This window comes from Manis javanica, chromosome 9, assembly GCF_040802235.1.
Source record: "Manis javanica isolate MJ-LG chromosome 9, MJ_LKY, whole genome shotgun sequence".
Classification (NCBI taxonomy): Eukaryota; Metazoa; Chordata; class Mammalia; order Pholidota; family Manidae; genus Manis; species Manis javanica.
The window spans coordinates 87,869,788-87,885,202 of NC_133164.1; the positions used below are offsets into that span (position 1 = coordinate 87,869,788).

General features: G+C 40.2%; 2 protein-coding genes across 2 annotated transcripts in view; one reads left to right on the forward strand and one right to left on the reverse strand.

Moving 5' to 3' along the window:
* Window positions 1-6,710, reverse strand: part of ABHD3 (abhydrolase domain containing 3, phospholipase) — a 56,518-nt gene extending 49,808 nt beyond the window's left edge. The window contains exon 1 of the mRNA XM_017657471.3: window positions 6,433-6,710. The gene's annotated coding sequence lies outside the window, so the exon portion shown is untranslated. The remainder of the gene's footprint in view (window positions 1-6,432) is intronic.
* Window positions 6,711-6,901: 191 nt separating this feature from the next.
* Window positions 6,902-15,415, forward strand: part of MIB1 (MIB E3 ubiquitin protein ligase 1) — a 146,038-nt gene continuing 137,524 nt past the window's right edge. Inside the window, exon 1 of the mRNA XM_017657469.3 lies at window positions 6,902-7,922. Coding sequence (XP_017512958.1) covers window positions 7,694-7,922 — 229 coding nt within the window. The 5' untranslated portion in view covers window positions 6,902-7,693. The remainder of the gene's footprint in view (window positions 7,923-15,415) is intronic.

A 15,415-nucleotide genomic window follows, 5' to 3' on the forward strand; every position in this document is an offset into this window, starting at 1 on the left:
GAATGAAAGCATATTGAGAGAACTGTGTGACCAATCCAAGTGGAACAATATTTGCATTATAGGGGTACCAGAAGAAGAAGAGAGAAAAAAAAGGGATAGAAAGTGTCCTTGAAGAACTAATAACTGAAAACTTCCCCAATATGGGGAAGGAGATAGTCTTTCAGGCCATGGAGGTGTACAGATCTCCCAACACAAGGGACCCAAGGAACACAACACCACAACATATAATAATTAAAATGGCAAAGATCAAGGACAAAGACAGACTTTTAAAAGCAGCCAGAGAGAGAAAAAACATCACATGCAAAGGAAAACCCATCAGGCTATGATCAGACTTCTCAACAGAAACCTTACAGACCAGAAAGGAGTGGCATGATATATTTAATGTAATGAAGCAGAAGGGCCTAGAACCAAGAATATTCGACCCAGAAATATTATCATTTGAATTTGAAGGAGGGATTAAACAATTTCCAGATAAGCAAAACCTTAGAGAATTAACCTCCCACAAACCATCTCTACAGTGTATTTTGGAGGGACTGCTATAGATGGAAGTATTTCTAAGGCTAAAAAGCTGTCAACAGAGGGAAAAAAACCACAGTAAAGATAGTAGAACAATTAATTACTAAGCAGATGCAAAATCAAATCTACCCCAAAGTCAGTCAAGGCATAGACAAACAGTACAGAATATGACACCCAATAAATAAAGAATGGAGGAGGAAGAAAAAGGAGAATAAATAGAACCTTTAGATTGTGTTTGTAATAGTACACTAAGTGAGTTAAGTTAGACTGTTGGATAGTAAGGAAGGTACCCCTGAACCTTTGGTAACCACGAATATAAAGCTGCAATGGCAATAAGTACTACCTATTGAGAATCACCCTAAGTGTAAATGATCTGAATGCATCAATCAAAAGACACAGAGTCACTGAATGGATAAAAAAACAAGACCCATCTATATGCTGCCTACAAGAGACTCACTTTAAATCCAAAGACATACACTGACTGAAAGTGAAGAGATGGAAAAAGATATTTTATGCAACTAATAGGGAGAAAAAAACAGGAGTTGCAGTACTTGTATCAGACAAAATAGACTTTAAAACAAAGAAAGTCACAAGAGACAAAGAAGAACATTAAATAAAGATAAAAGGGTCAGTCCAACAAGAGGATATAACCATTATAAATATCTACGGACCCAACACAGGAGCACCTACATATGTGAAACAAATACTAACAGAAGTAAAAGAGGAAATAGAATGCAAGCGTTCATTTTAGGAGACTTCAACACTTCACTCACTCCAAAGGACAGATCAACCAGACAGAGAATAAGTAAGGACACAGAGGCATTGAACTACATATTAGAACACATGGACCTAACAGACATCTACAGAACACTCCTCTGAAAGGCAACAGGCTGTACATTCTTCTCAAGTGCACATGGAACATTTTCAAGAATAGATCACATTCTAGGCCACAAAAAGAGCCTCAGTAAATTCAAAAAGATTGAAATTGTACCAACCAACTTCTCAGGCCACAAAGGTATGAAACTAGAAATAAATTATGCAAAGGAAACAAAAAAGCACACAAACACATGGAGGCTGCCAACATGCTCCTAAATAATCAATGGATTAATGACCTAATTAAAACAGAGATCAAGCAATATGTGGAGACAAATGGCAACAATAATCCAACACCGCAAAATCTGTGGGATGCAGTGAAGGCCGTGCTAAGAGGGAAGTATATTGCAATACAGGCCTACCTCAGGAAAGAAGAACAATCCCATATGAACAGTCTAAACTCACAACTAATGAAACTAGAAAAAGAAGAACAAATGAGGCCTGAAGTCAGTAGAAGGAGGGACATAATAAAGATTAGAGCAGAAATAAATAAATTCAAGAAGAATAAAACAACAGAAAGAATCAATGAAAGCAAGAGCTGGTTCTTTGAGAAAATAAATATAATAGATAGACCCCAAGCCAGACTTATCAAGAAAAAAAGAGAGTCTACACACATAAAAAGAACAAAAAATGAGAAAGGAAACATCACTATGGACACCACATACATATAAAATTTATTAGAGAATACTATGAAAAATTATATGCTAACAAACTGGATAACCTAGAAGAAATGGACAACTTTCTAGAAAAATACAACCTTCCAAGGCTGACCCAGAAAGAAACAGAAAATCTGAACAGACCAATTACCAGCAATGGAATTGAATTGGTAATCAAAAAACTACCTAAGAACAAAACACATGGACCAGATGGCTTCATCACTGAATTTTATCAAGCATTCAGTGAAGACCTAAAATCCATCCTCCTTAAAATTTTCCAAAAAGTAGAAGAGGAGGGAATACTCCCAAACTCATTCTATGAGACCAGCATCACCCTAATACCAAAACCAGGCAAATACACCATAAAAAAAAGAAAATACAGACCAATATCCCTGATGAACATAGATGTAAAAATACTCAACAAAATATTAGCAAATTGAATGCAAAAATACACCAAAAAGATCATCCATCATGATCAAGTGGGATTTATTTCAGTGATGCAAGGATGGCCCAATATTCAAAAATCCATCAACATCATACACCACATCAACAAGAAGAACAAAAACCATATGATAGTCACCATAGATGCCAAAAGAGCATTCAACCAAAGTCAACATCCATTCATGATAAAAACTCTCAACAAAATGAGTGTAGAGGGCAAGCAAGTACCTCAACATAATAAAGGCCATATATGATAATCCCACAGCCAGCATTATACTTAACAGTGAGAAGCTGAAAGCTTTTCCTTTACAATCGGGAATAAGACAAGGGTGCCCACTCTCCCCTCTCTTATTCAGCATAGTTCTGCAGGTCCTGCCACGGCAATCAGACAACACAAAGAAATAAAAGGCATCCAGATTGGTAAGGAAGAATTTGAACTGTCCCTGTTTGCAGATGACATGATATTGTACATAAAAAACCCTAAAGAATTTAGTTAGTGATATATCTAATTTATCAGTCAAGAATCTGAATTAGTTGGGACACTTTCAGCTTCAAGTTAAAAAAGCAACTAACAAGAAGGATCTAAAAACAACTTAAATAAGAAATTTCTTTATTCTCTCATAAAAAAGATGTCTGGAAGCAGCGAAGCAAGGAAGTAAGTACCAGGGTTAGTTAACTCATCAGTGCAATGATATCATCGAGGATCTAGCATCCCTTCTATGTAAAAGTGGGGGCAAAGACTGGGAAAAAGTGGAACTATAAGACTCAGAGTGAAGACATTTGGGTGGATTCATACAATCTGAGAAATCTGAGCCTCCACGTCTCCCTTAGATTCTTGTTCTCTGCCTTCTTTTTCTTCTTTTTTCTTCTTTCTCTCTTTCCCTCCCACCGTCCCTCCTCCTCTTCCTTTCTTTCTTCTAATTGTAAAATAGTTTAAGACTCACTATAAGTTGCAAAAATAGTACAGAGTTCTAGTTTCCTCCAATGATAACTACAGTACCTTGTAAAAAGTAGGAAATGAATACTGGTACAGTATTAACTCAGATACAGGCCTTATTCAGATTTTGCCAGTTTTTACATGCACTCGTTTTTTGGGGATATACAGTTCTGTGATTTATCATATGTGTGGGTTCAAGTAACTATAACCACAATCAGGATTCAGACTGTTCTATCACCACAAAAAAACTCTTCTTACCTATTCATAGTCACTACCTTCCTCCAACTCTAACCCCTGGCAACATGGATCTGGTCTCTGTCATTATAATTTTGTCACTTCAAGAATATTATATCAATGAAATTATATAGTATTAACCGTTTTGATAATTCCCTTGAGATCCATTCAAATTGTTGTGTACATTGTTCTTTTTTATTGAAGAGTACTGTTTCATTCCCCTGAGCTTTCTTTGCTAACCAAAACACTCCTTTGTCCCATTCTGGGGAGACAAGCCTTCCCTTGATTGAAGACTGTATTCATCTGAAACAGTTCCTTGTCTGATCTGGTAGAAGATAGATTATAACTACCACCTCTACCACCACCCCCATCCCTAAATTGCAAGATATTGCAAATTTATACTGTCAGAGACCCGAGCATTTGTGTGGAAATGGATTCTATGAGTGCTAGACAAAAAAAGAACAGAACTTAACATTGGACTGGGATTCATTTACCAATATGGTGCACTTACGAGAGTTTTCAAGTCCAGTGTGTACCTCAAACAGTAGTTTGGCTGACTGAAAATGGGACCTAACGGTGGTTTTCTTTCAGTAGGTTGAGATGTGAAAAGTTACCTGGTATCATTTCAAGGAAGGAACCCAAAAGCTTTGCAAGCAGGACAAATTGTCCCAGAGGACACTCTTTTCATTAAGACAATGAGAAGTGCATTGATGAGGGGATCATCAGGGTCTTTAAAAAACTCATTGACAGTGGCCACCTGCAGGCCACGGATGATGGTGGGAGAGTTCACCATAGATATGGGTTCCTTGATTTCAAGTCAGAGTAACAAAGGCCAGTGGCCAGTGCTTAACCTTCAGGGACTAGGTGAATGCAGTTTTCAGAATGGGCAATACAACAAGAGTAGCAGTCAGATGTTTTATTTTATCTTACTTATGGTTGGAATAAAATCTTAGCTTTGAATAACCCTAAGTGTTTCTGAACAAACAGGCAGATAAGCAAACATATATGCAAAATGACCGGGTTCTAAACATGATACACACATCTATGACACAGTGCTCTTCAAAATGGAGTATGTCTACTTTGGAGAACACCAATTTAAATATCTAGCACAATCAGAAATAAAAAAAACAACAATTTAAACATCTAGACCATGCAGAAGATGGTCTATTGGAGTGAGGGGAAGAACATATGAAAAGTTCTCTATATTTTGCCTCTTATCCTCCTATCATTTTGATTTTTGAGCATTTGTAACATATATAACATGGTAGTACATATATAATTTGCACACAAATAAGTATATAATTTGGAAGTACATATTAAAAAACTACTGAAATGATGCATGATCAAAACCATTTAGAGATCATCAGCAAACTGTATTAATTTAATAAGTCTTGAAATAGTTGTAGCAACAAGACAGTGCTATCAATTCACAATGCATTTAATAAGGGATTGCATGGATGAGAGAGTTTTTAATATAGAGAAATGTGTTCCATATTAGATGGAATATAGTCTGTCTCTTTTAACTTCCTTTGTAACCCTGGAAAAGTTACTTAATTAGTCATGGCCTCATTTCTTTTTATCAAATATGGGAATTGGGCTAATTTGAAGCATTTATACTTATGCTCAGTGGAACTCCAGAGGTTCTTATGAGTTCCTGTAGAACTCCTACAAAGGTAGGAGAAAGAGAAGATTACAGGCTGGTTCCAGCCTACTATACCTAGCTCTCTTTAGAGATCAAATGTTCGGGGTAAGAACAGAGGGTTTGGAGGCAGGGAGGGAGAAAAGGAAAGAAAATCATTGGGTTGGTTCATCTCTTAGGATCCCCTTCCATTTTACAGGCAAAAAGAAAAGTTATAACTAATTTTTAGTAATCAAAATAAAAGCCTATCTAAATATTAGACTATGTCTTAGTAAGTACAAACCTCCTGGATGAGATAAATACAATAAACATGTGGAAAACCTTTATTAATTAATATACTGTGTTTGATAGAAAATGCAAGGTTGCACTATTAAGAATCTAACACCTCAGTTGGCTTTACTTGAATCAACTTACTTTATGAAGCAAACCACAGGTCTAACTTGTGCAGTGTTATATTTTTTCTAAATCTTTTTATCAACTTATTAATTCATCTGGTCAGTTTAACTGGTTAACAAGGTAAGAATGAACCCAGGAAAGATCCCAGAGAAAGATGAAAGACTTAGAGCAGGAATACTTAATAGTGCCCTTGACTGAATAGTTGCAGTTGAGTAGCTCTGGCAAGAGCATATTTAAAATTTCCAGAGTGAAAGTATTTTTTGAAATAGACTAAATATTTGGTTGGCCTATTTTGAACAAATATTTTAATTCTGTTCAATCTCTAAAGTTAGCTTTATTTGACTGTGGGACTCCATATTGTTTTATTTACATGAAAAATCAAGAACATTTTATTTCAATGCATAACAACTCATCTCTCACATTTACACCCCTTTCTTTACGTTTGATTATTCGATTCCTCTGGAGTATTCCTCCTACCCTCTTGACTCTCAGGAAAAGCTTCAGTTTATGCTAACAATGCCTCCGTACTGGGCTGTGAAACAATGGTTTCAATCCTACACAGTACAATGTCGCTTCAGTAATAGCAGCCAGAAACCACTCTTCTAATCCTCTTATTTTCCTTTCAAGGCTGTCTTTTGCAATTAGGGGCTGAATTTTTAGTGGGTGAGGAATAGTTATCAGTGGGTAAGTTGCCTGTAAAATCACTTTCTGGAGAGCTTGCGCTGCGGGAGTCTACTTACCACTCAGACTCCGTAGGACGGCAAGACACACCTTCCACAGGTCTGCCCGTTGCTCACAACATTCAGTACCATTCTGCTCCTTTTAGACATATCACTACTCACTCACTCAGGTTTGAAATATTTTCAATTTATACATACAAAAATACAGTTTGCCTTTAATCTCTATTTCCGGCCCTGTAAGAAAAGACTAAAAAACAACACGGAATCCCAAATTCACGCTTACTACACCTAGGTACACTAGGGGCTAATGAAAGCTTGACTTTCATTATAGCTGCCCAGTTTCGGCAGCCTGGGACGCATCCCCACCCTGATTTGCTCCAGGCCGGCGCGAGGGAGTCCTTGCTCCGCCCCTTTCCTCACAGCCAATGGGTTGCGCGGCACCACTAGCGGGAGCAGGGGCCTCCTCCCCATCGCCCCAGGCTCCCGCTGGACGTCTACGTCCCTTCCCGGGCCGGGCGCATGCGTACTCGTATTGGGCCCTAGAGAGGCGCTTAGGGATCGGATTTCTGCTCCTTTCTTTCCCCAGTCGCGCAATTCTCCAAAAGCCTTCCCACACTGCTGTTGCTGAGGAGTGCCCTCTATCACTCGCGGAGGGTGCACGGGCCTTGGGTGCGCCAGTTTCCGGATGTGGAGCCGCTCTCGCCCGGCGGGGACTCTCTGGCGGGGCGGAGCGCGGCGGCGTGCGCGGGGGCAGAGGGAAGGGGGCCCGTGGGCCCGGGCGCTCACCGGACGCCGGGAGGTACCACCGCCGCCCACGGGGGACGCGGCGGCGCCGGCGCTCGGGTGCCCACCCCGCGGTGAGGGGCCGGGGGAGAAAAAAGGCCGGCAGTTAAGCTCGCTTCCCGCCGCCCTCGCCGTCCCTCCCGGGCTAGCCTCCCCCGGCCCCCTGCGCTCCCCGCGCTCCCGGCCGGGGGAGAGCGTGGTTTCTTGGCGGCCGTCGCTGTAGCCCGGCCGGGGAGCCCGGAGGAAGCGGGGGAGTCCTCGCCCACGGCCCCCTCCCCTCTGCCCGCCCGCCGCTGCCTCTGACCCGCTGCGGTCCGGCCTCCAGTCCGAGAGGGGGGCGCGGCTGCGGCGGCGGAGACTGGGGAGCGGCTGCGGGCTCGGCGGGGACCGCGCCGCCGCCCCCGTGAATTATTCCCACGTCCCCCGGGGCTTGCTGCTGCTCCCGCCGGCGCCGAGAGCCCGGCCCGGGCCCAGCTCCCTCACGGGGCCCCCGGCAGCAGGAGCGGCGGCAGCGGCGGAGCCCACCGCCCGGGCTCCGATGAGTAATTCCCGGAATAACCGGGTGATGGTGGAAGGGGTCGGGGCCCGGGTGGTGCGCGGCCCGGACTGGAAGTGGGGAAAGCAGGACGGTGGCGAGGGCCATGTGGGCACGGTCCGGAGCTTCGAGAGCCCCGAGGAGGTAGTGGTAGTGTGGGACAACGGAACCGCGGCCAACTACCGCTGCTCCGGGGCCTACGACTTGCGCATCCTGGACAGCGCGCCCACCGGTGAGTGTCGGCCCCTGGTCTCGGGCCTGCGCGCGGTGGGAAGGGCGAGGCCGGGGTGGACGGTGGGCTCCCTGGGAGAAGCCCGGGGTGGAAAGGGGAAGAGGCAGAGGGAATTTTAGGTTCAATACCGGGTAAACAAAAACTTGGAGAAAAGACCCCGGTACCCCTAAGGGAAACGATGCGACACTCTCACCAGGATGCTCTCACGCCTGGAAGGCACAAAGCACCCCGAACACGACAGACGGTTCCCGGCCTCCTCCTCCTCTAGGGAAGGGGCCTGGAGAGGCCTAATAAACCATTGAAGTTAATCAGCCACCAAGTAATAACTGTCTGAGGAGAGGCTTGCTAGCCATATGGTCTTTAGTAGACGGCTTATGATTGCCAGGGGGCTGGTGGTATTTCAGATTTGTTGAGATAGCTTTTTATTTTTTTGCTTTTTCTTTTGCCTCCTGCAACAAATAGAACGACTTGTTTATTAGCCGAAATGATAATTGGAACCCTGTGGAATGATTTTTCATCGAAATTGTTTCATTACCTAGAAGGGGAAAAACAGTCTAAACTGTTGAACCGTTTCTTTGTGTTAAATACTTTTTCCAAGTTAAATAAGATAGGCACTTGATTTTTGGTTATTGTTAACATCCCATCTCATATGTAAGATTATGTCAGAGACTTACCCATTCACACAGTAATGAGTCAATGTCCTTGATTCACAAATTTCAGAGAACTGTTACTGACTTTTTAAATGTAATTTTTATATAATATAAACCAAAGGCTTGCTCTCACAAAATGAAGATCTAATTTATTTTAATCGAATTCATTTTCACAGATTTATGATACTCTATTTTCTAACTAGAAGATAGTTCAGATTTAAGATTGGATACTTTCAGAATGCATCAATAAGCTACTTTTTAAATTTGAGACCTAATTGACATTAGTTTCAGATGTACAACATAAGTGATTTGATGTTTGTATATATTACATAATGATTACCACAATAAATCTAGTTAATATCCATCACCTCACATAGTTACAAAATTTTTTTATGAGAACTTTTTATCTACTCTCAGAAACTTTCAAATAAAGTTGATAAATATAGTTAACAAAGTATTAGTAACTATAGTCGTCATGCCCTGCAATGCCCATGACTATTTTATACCTTTTGACTCCCTTCACCCTTTTGCCAACTCCTTCCATCCCCCATCTCTGGAAACCACCAATCTGTTTGTATTTATGAGCCCCGTGTTTTGTTTTAGATTCCACATATTAGTGAGATTATAAGGTATTTGTCATTGTCTAACTTCTGTCACTTAGCATGATGGCCTCAAGGTCTACCCCCATTATTGCAAATGGCAAGATTTCATTCTTTTTTCTAAGGCTGAATAATATTCCATTGCACAGATATATATCATTTTCTTCATCTGTTCACTGATGGGAATTTAAAAATTAGTTTGTATCCTTGTCTTGGCTATTGTTATTACTGCTGCAGTGAACATGGGAGTGCAGATATTTCCTAGAGATGCTGATTTCATTTCCTTGGGTGATACCCGTAAGTGGGATTGCTGGATCATATTTTTAATTTTTTGAGGAACCTCTGTACTGTTTTCCATACTAGCTGTACCAGTTTATGCCCACCAGCAGTGAATAAAGGTCCCCTCTTCTCCACATTCTTAACAATGCTTGTTGTCTTTTTTTTAAAATTAAAGTATCATTGATATGCAATCTTATGATGGTTTCAAATACACAACAGTGGTTCATCATTCACCCATATTACCAAGTCATTACCCCCTCCCGTTGTGGTCACTGTTTATTAGCATAGTAAGATGCTATAGAGTCATTACTTGTCTTCTCTGTGCTGTACTGCCTTCCCAGTGACCTACCTATATTGTGATTGGGAATTATAGTGCTTCTTAATCCCCTTCTTCCTCCCTCCCCACCCTCCCTGGGCCCTCTTCTTTGGTAGCCACTAGGTCCATTCTTGGTGTCTGTGAGTCTGCTGCTACTCTTTCTGTTCTGCTCTGTTTTTGTACTCCACAAATGAGTTAAGTTATTGGTACTTGTCTTTCTTCGCCTGGCTTATTTCATTGAGCCTAAAACCCTCTAGATCCATCCGTGTTGCAAATGGAAGGATTTCTTTTCTTTTTATGGCTGAATAATACTCCATTGTGTGCATATACCACATCTTTATCCATTTGTCTATTGATGGACACTTAGGTTGCTTCCATATCTAGGCTATTGTAAATAGGGCAGCAGTAAACATAGGGTTGCATATGTCTTTTGAATCAGGGATCTTGTGGGAGTGGAATTGCTGGGTCAAATGGTATTTCTGTTCTTAGTTTTTTGAGGAACTCCATATTGCTTTCTGCAATGGTTGAATTAATTTACATTTCCACCAGCAGTGTAGAAAGGTTCCCCTTTCTCTGCATCCTTGCCAGCATTTGTTTCTTGTCTTTTGGATGTTGGCCATCCTAACTGGTATTGAGGTGATACCTCATTGTGGTTTTAATTAGCATTTCCCTGATAATTAGTGATGTGGAGCATCTTTTCATGTGCCTGTTAGCTATCCATATTTCTTCTTTGGCTAAGTTTCTTTTCACGTCCTCTACTCATTTTATTTTTTATTTTGGTATCATTAATCTACACTTAGATGAGGAACATTATGTTTACTAGACTCTCCCCATCACCAAGTTCTCCCCACATACCCCATTGCAGTCACTGTCCATCAGCATAGTAAGATGCTGTAAACTCACTACTTGTCTTCTCTGTGTTGTACAGCCCTCCCAGTGCCCACCCCCCACATTATACATGCTGATCATAATGCCCCCTTTCTTCCCCCCGCCCCCCTTATCCCTCCCTTCCCATCCATCCTCCCCAGTCCCTATCCCTTTGGTAACTGTTAGTCCATTCTTGGGTTCTGTGAGTCTGCTGCTGTTCTGTTCCTTCAGTTTTTTCTTTGTTCTTATACTCTATAGATGAGTGAAATCATTTGATACTTGTCTTTCTCCACCTGGCTTATTTCATTGAGCATAATACCCACTAGCTCCATCCATGTTGTTGCAAATGGTAGGATTTGTTTTCTTCTTACGGCTGAATAATATTCCATTGTGTATATGTACCCCATCTTTATCCATTTATCTGCTGATGGACACTTAGGTTGGTTGCTTCCATTTCTTGGCTATTGTGAATAGTGCTGCGGTAAACATAGGGGTGCATATGTCTTTTTCAAATTGGGCTGCTGCATTCTTAGGGTAAATTCCTAGAAGTGGAATTCCTGGGTCAAATGGTATTTATATTTTGAGTTTTTTGAGGAATCTCCATACTGCTTTCCACAATGGTTGAACTAATTTACATTCCCACCAGCAGTGTAGGGGGGTTCCCCTTTCTCCACAACCTCGCCAACATTTGTTGTTGTTTGTCTTTTGGATGGTGGCGATCCTTACTGGTGTGAGGTGATATCTCATTGTGGTTTTAATTTGCATTTCTCTGATGACTAGTGGTGTGGAGCATCTTTTCATGTGTCTGTTGGCCATCTGAATTTCTTCTTTGGAGAAGTGTCTGTTTCAGCTCCTCTGCCCATTTTTTAATTAGATTATTTGCTTTTTGTTTGTTGAGGTGCGTGAGCTACTCATTTTTTTAATCGGGTTATTTGTTTTTTAGTCGTTGAGGCATATGAGTTCTTTATATATTCTGTATGCTAACCCCATGAGTCATTTACGAATATATTCTCCCATACTGTAGGATGCCTTTTTGTTCAGCTGATGGTGTCCTTTGCTGTACAGAAGCTTTTTAGTTTGATGTAGTCCCAGTTGTTCTATATTGATGTTTGTTGTCTTTTTGGTAATAATCATTCTAACAGGTGTGTAGCAATATTGTGGTTTTGCATGTCCTTGATAAGTGATGTTGAGCATCTTTTCATGTACCTGTTGGTCATCTGTGTGTCCTTTTTGGAAAATTGTTCATATTTCTGCCTATTTTTTTTATGGTATCATTAATATACAATCACATGAGCAACACTGTGGTTACTGGATTCCCTCCATTATCAAGTCCCCACCACATATCCCGTTACAGTCATGGTGTAGGAAGATGCTATGGAGTCACTACTTGTCTTCTCTGTGCTATACTGCCTTTCCCCATGCCTTCCCCCCCATTATGTGTTTTCTGCCTATTTTTTAATCACATTGTATTTTTTGCTATTGAATTCTATAATTCTTTATATATTTTGGATATTAACCCCTTATCAGATGTATAATTTGCAAATGTGTCCTCCCAGTTCAGTAGGTTGCCTTTCCATTTTTTTTTTAGACTTTTTAAATTGTGACAAAATATAATGTAAGATTTACCTTTTGAACCATTTAAAAATATACAGTTCAGTGGCATTAAATACATTCACTTTGTTGTGCAACCATCGCCACCCTCCATTTCCAGAACTTTTTCATCACCCCAAACTGAAATTCTGTACCCATTTAATGCTCACTCACTCTCTCTCTAATCCTTGCTTCCCAGTCCCCTGACAACCACTCATTTACTTCCTGTCTTTATGAGACATCCCCAGGTATCCCATAGAAGGGGAATCATATGGTATTTATCCTTTTGTTACTGGCTTATATCACTTAGCATGTCATCAAAGTTTATCCATACTATAGCATGTGGCAGAATTCCCTTCCTTTTCAAGACTGAAGGATATTCCAGTATATGTATATACTACATTTTTGTTCATCTGTCAGTGCCACTCTAATTGTTTCTACTTTTTAGCTATTTTTAATAAAGCTTCTATGAGCATGGGTATACAAATAGCTCTTTGAATCCCTACTTTCATTTATTTTGAGTATGTACCTAGAAGTGAATTGCTGGATCATATGGTAATTCTATTTAAGTTTTTTGAGGAACCACCACACCATTTTTCACAGTGCCTACACCATTTTACATTCCCAAGAATAGTCTACAAGGGTTCCAGTTGCTACACATGCTCACCAACATGTGTTTTCTGTTTTTTGTTTTTAATTATAGCCAATGTAATAGGTGTGAAGTGCTGTCTCATTGTGGTTTTGATTTGCATTTCCCTAATGATTGGTGGTGTTCAGCATCTTTATATATGCTTACTGGCCATATTCTTCCTTGGAGAAATGTCTGTTCAAGTCCTTTGCCCATTTTTTTTTTTTTTTTTTTTTTCTTTAGGAGAGCAAGGTACAGGCTTTTTATTTAGAGATAAAGTGAAAGGACAGAGTTCCTGGCTTACGCCAGGAGGGGACAAGAGAGTTTGTAGTGGTGCGTTGTCTAGGGGGTTTTATAGGCAGTTGAGGATTTTTTGAGAACATGAAAAAAACTTAGGGGTGTGGACTTGTTAAGTGGTTCTGAATATTAAAAATTAACTTAACGTAGGGAATTTCCTGCCTTGATTTCTCTCTGGGACACTGGCGCCTTGGTCCGGGAGCACATCAAAACGTTTCCTGCCCAGCCCCCAAGGTGGGCTGAGGTATTGTCTGTTTACTAAAGAATCTTGCCTCTTGAACTACCTGGGTGTTAAAATGCAATATTATCTTTTTTTTTTGAGAGGGCATCTCTCATATTTATTAATCAAATGGTTGTTAACAACAATAAAATTCTGTATAGGGGACTCAATGCACAATCATAAATCAACCCCAAGCCTAAGTCTCAATAGTCTCCAATCTTCTGAAGCATAACGAACAAGTTTTTACATAGTGAATAAGTTCTTACATGGTGAACAGTGCAAGGGCAGTCATATCACAGAAACTTTTGGTTTTGATCACACATCATGAACTATAAACAAGTCAGATATGATTATTCGTTTGATTTTTATACTTGATTTATATGTGAATCCCACATTTCTCCCTTATTATTATTATTATTATTATTATTATTTTTAATAAAATGCTAAAGTGGTAGGTAGATGCAAGATGAAGGTAGAAAACATAATTTAGTGCTCTAAGAGGGCAAATGTGGATGATCAGGTGTGTGCCTATAGACTAAGTATTAATCCAAGCTAGACAAGGGCAACAAAACATCCACGGATGCAGAAGATTTCTCTCAAAACAAGGGGGGTGAGGTTCTAAGCCTCCCCTCTGTTGATCCCCAGTTTCTCACCTGATGGCCCCCCTGCGACTGTGCCTGTCTTAGGTTGTTCCTCCCTTGAGGAATCTTACCCGTCTCTGGCTAACCAGTCATCTTCCGGGGCCATACAGGGAAATGTAAAGTTGGTAAGTGAGAGAGAAGCAATATTGTTTGAAAAGGTTAGCTTTTTACTTCTTTGCAGGTTTATGCCCTGTGGCTTCTATGCCCAGCATTTGTCTTGAGGTATCTTTACCACTTGGAAGAATTATGATACTCGGGAATTTTCGATATGAGGCACGAATGCCTTTCCATTTTGTTGCAAGTTTCCTTTGTTGTGCAGAAGCTTTTCAGGTCGATGAATATCATTTGTTTAGTTTTGCTCTTGTTGCTTTTGCCTTGGTGTCCAAAAAATCATGGCCAGGACCTGTGTCAAGGAGCTTACCAGCTGTGTTTTCTTCTAGAAGTGTTATGGTTTCAGGTTGTATATTAAAGTCTTTAATCCATTTTGAGTTAATTGATAAATAAGCTACTTCTGAGGCTGTATGATTGAGTTTGACAAAGCCTAACAAAACTGAAATGAGTTCCTCTAGTTACTGTTACTAGTAACAAAAAGGAAATTAACACAAGCCATCTCACTATTTGAACAGATAATTCATAAAATTGTATTTCTTTGCTGGCTTTTTAAACACTGAAAGGGTTGTATGTACATGAACAAAAGAAAAACTTCAACAGAACAAAAAGGGACAGCCATTGTTAACAGTTTCTTGTGTATTCTTACAGAATTGTAAGCATATACATTAATATGAGTCTGCTACTCTTTTAAAGCACACATGTAATAAACTATGTTCTCTTCTGTACTTTTGTTTCTTTCACTTAATACATATTGGTGATTGTTCCATGTTAGCACATACAGGTCACCTTATTCTTTTATAGCTCTATAGTACTATTATTCCAGTGACTGGATGCAATAATTTATTTAACCAGTGCTTGATGGGCATTTATATTGTTTCAGGTCTTCTTATCCGCAGTGATACAGTGAGTAAATCCATGCACACGTATCTGTGTATATGTGCTGAGTACTTCTGAAGTGGAATTGCTCCATCAAGGCTACACATATAACATTTGATAGATATTGACTAATTGTCCTCTGAAGACATTTTACCAATTTACGTTGTCAGCAACACTGTATGAGGCATATATCTGTTTATGCTCCTTAAAATTTTATCATGCTAGTTCAAGCTACAATTTGACTGCAACTCAATAATTTGGAGGCATCTTGGGATCAGTAATTGTACATTTATGGAGAAATTTAAAATATCTTTCTTGGGTAAAGTGTAATGAATGCTGTGTACTACAGCGATTTTTGAAGGGATATTAATGTGTATATGTTTTGTAGTAGGGGGTATGTCATGTAAATAGCTTCATTA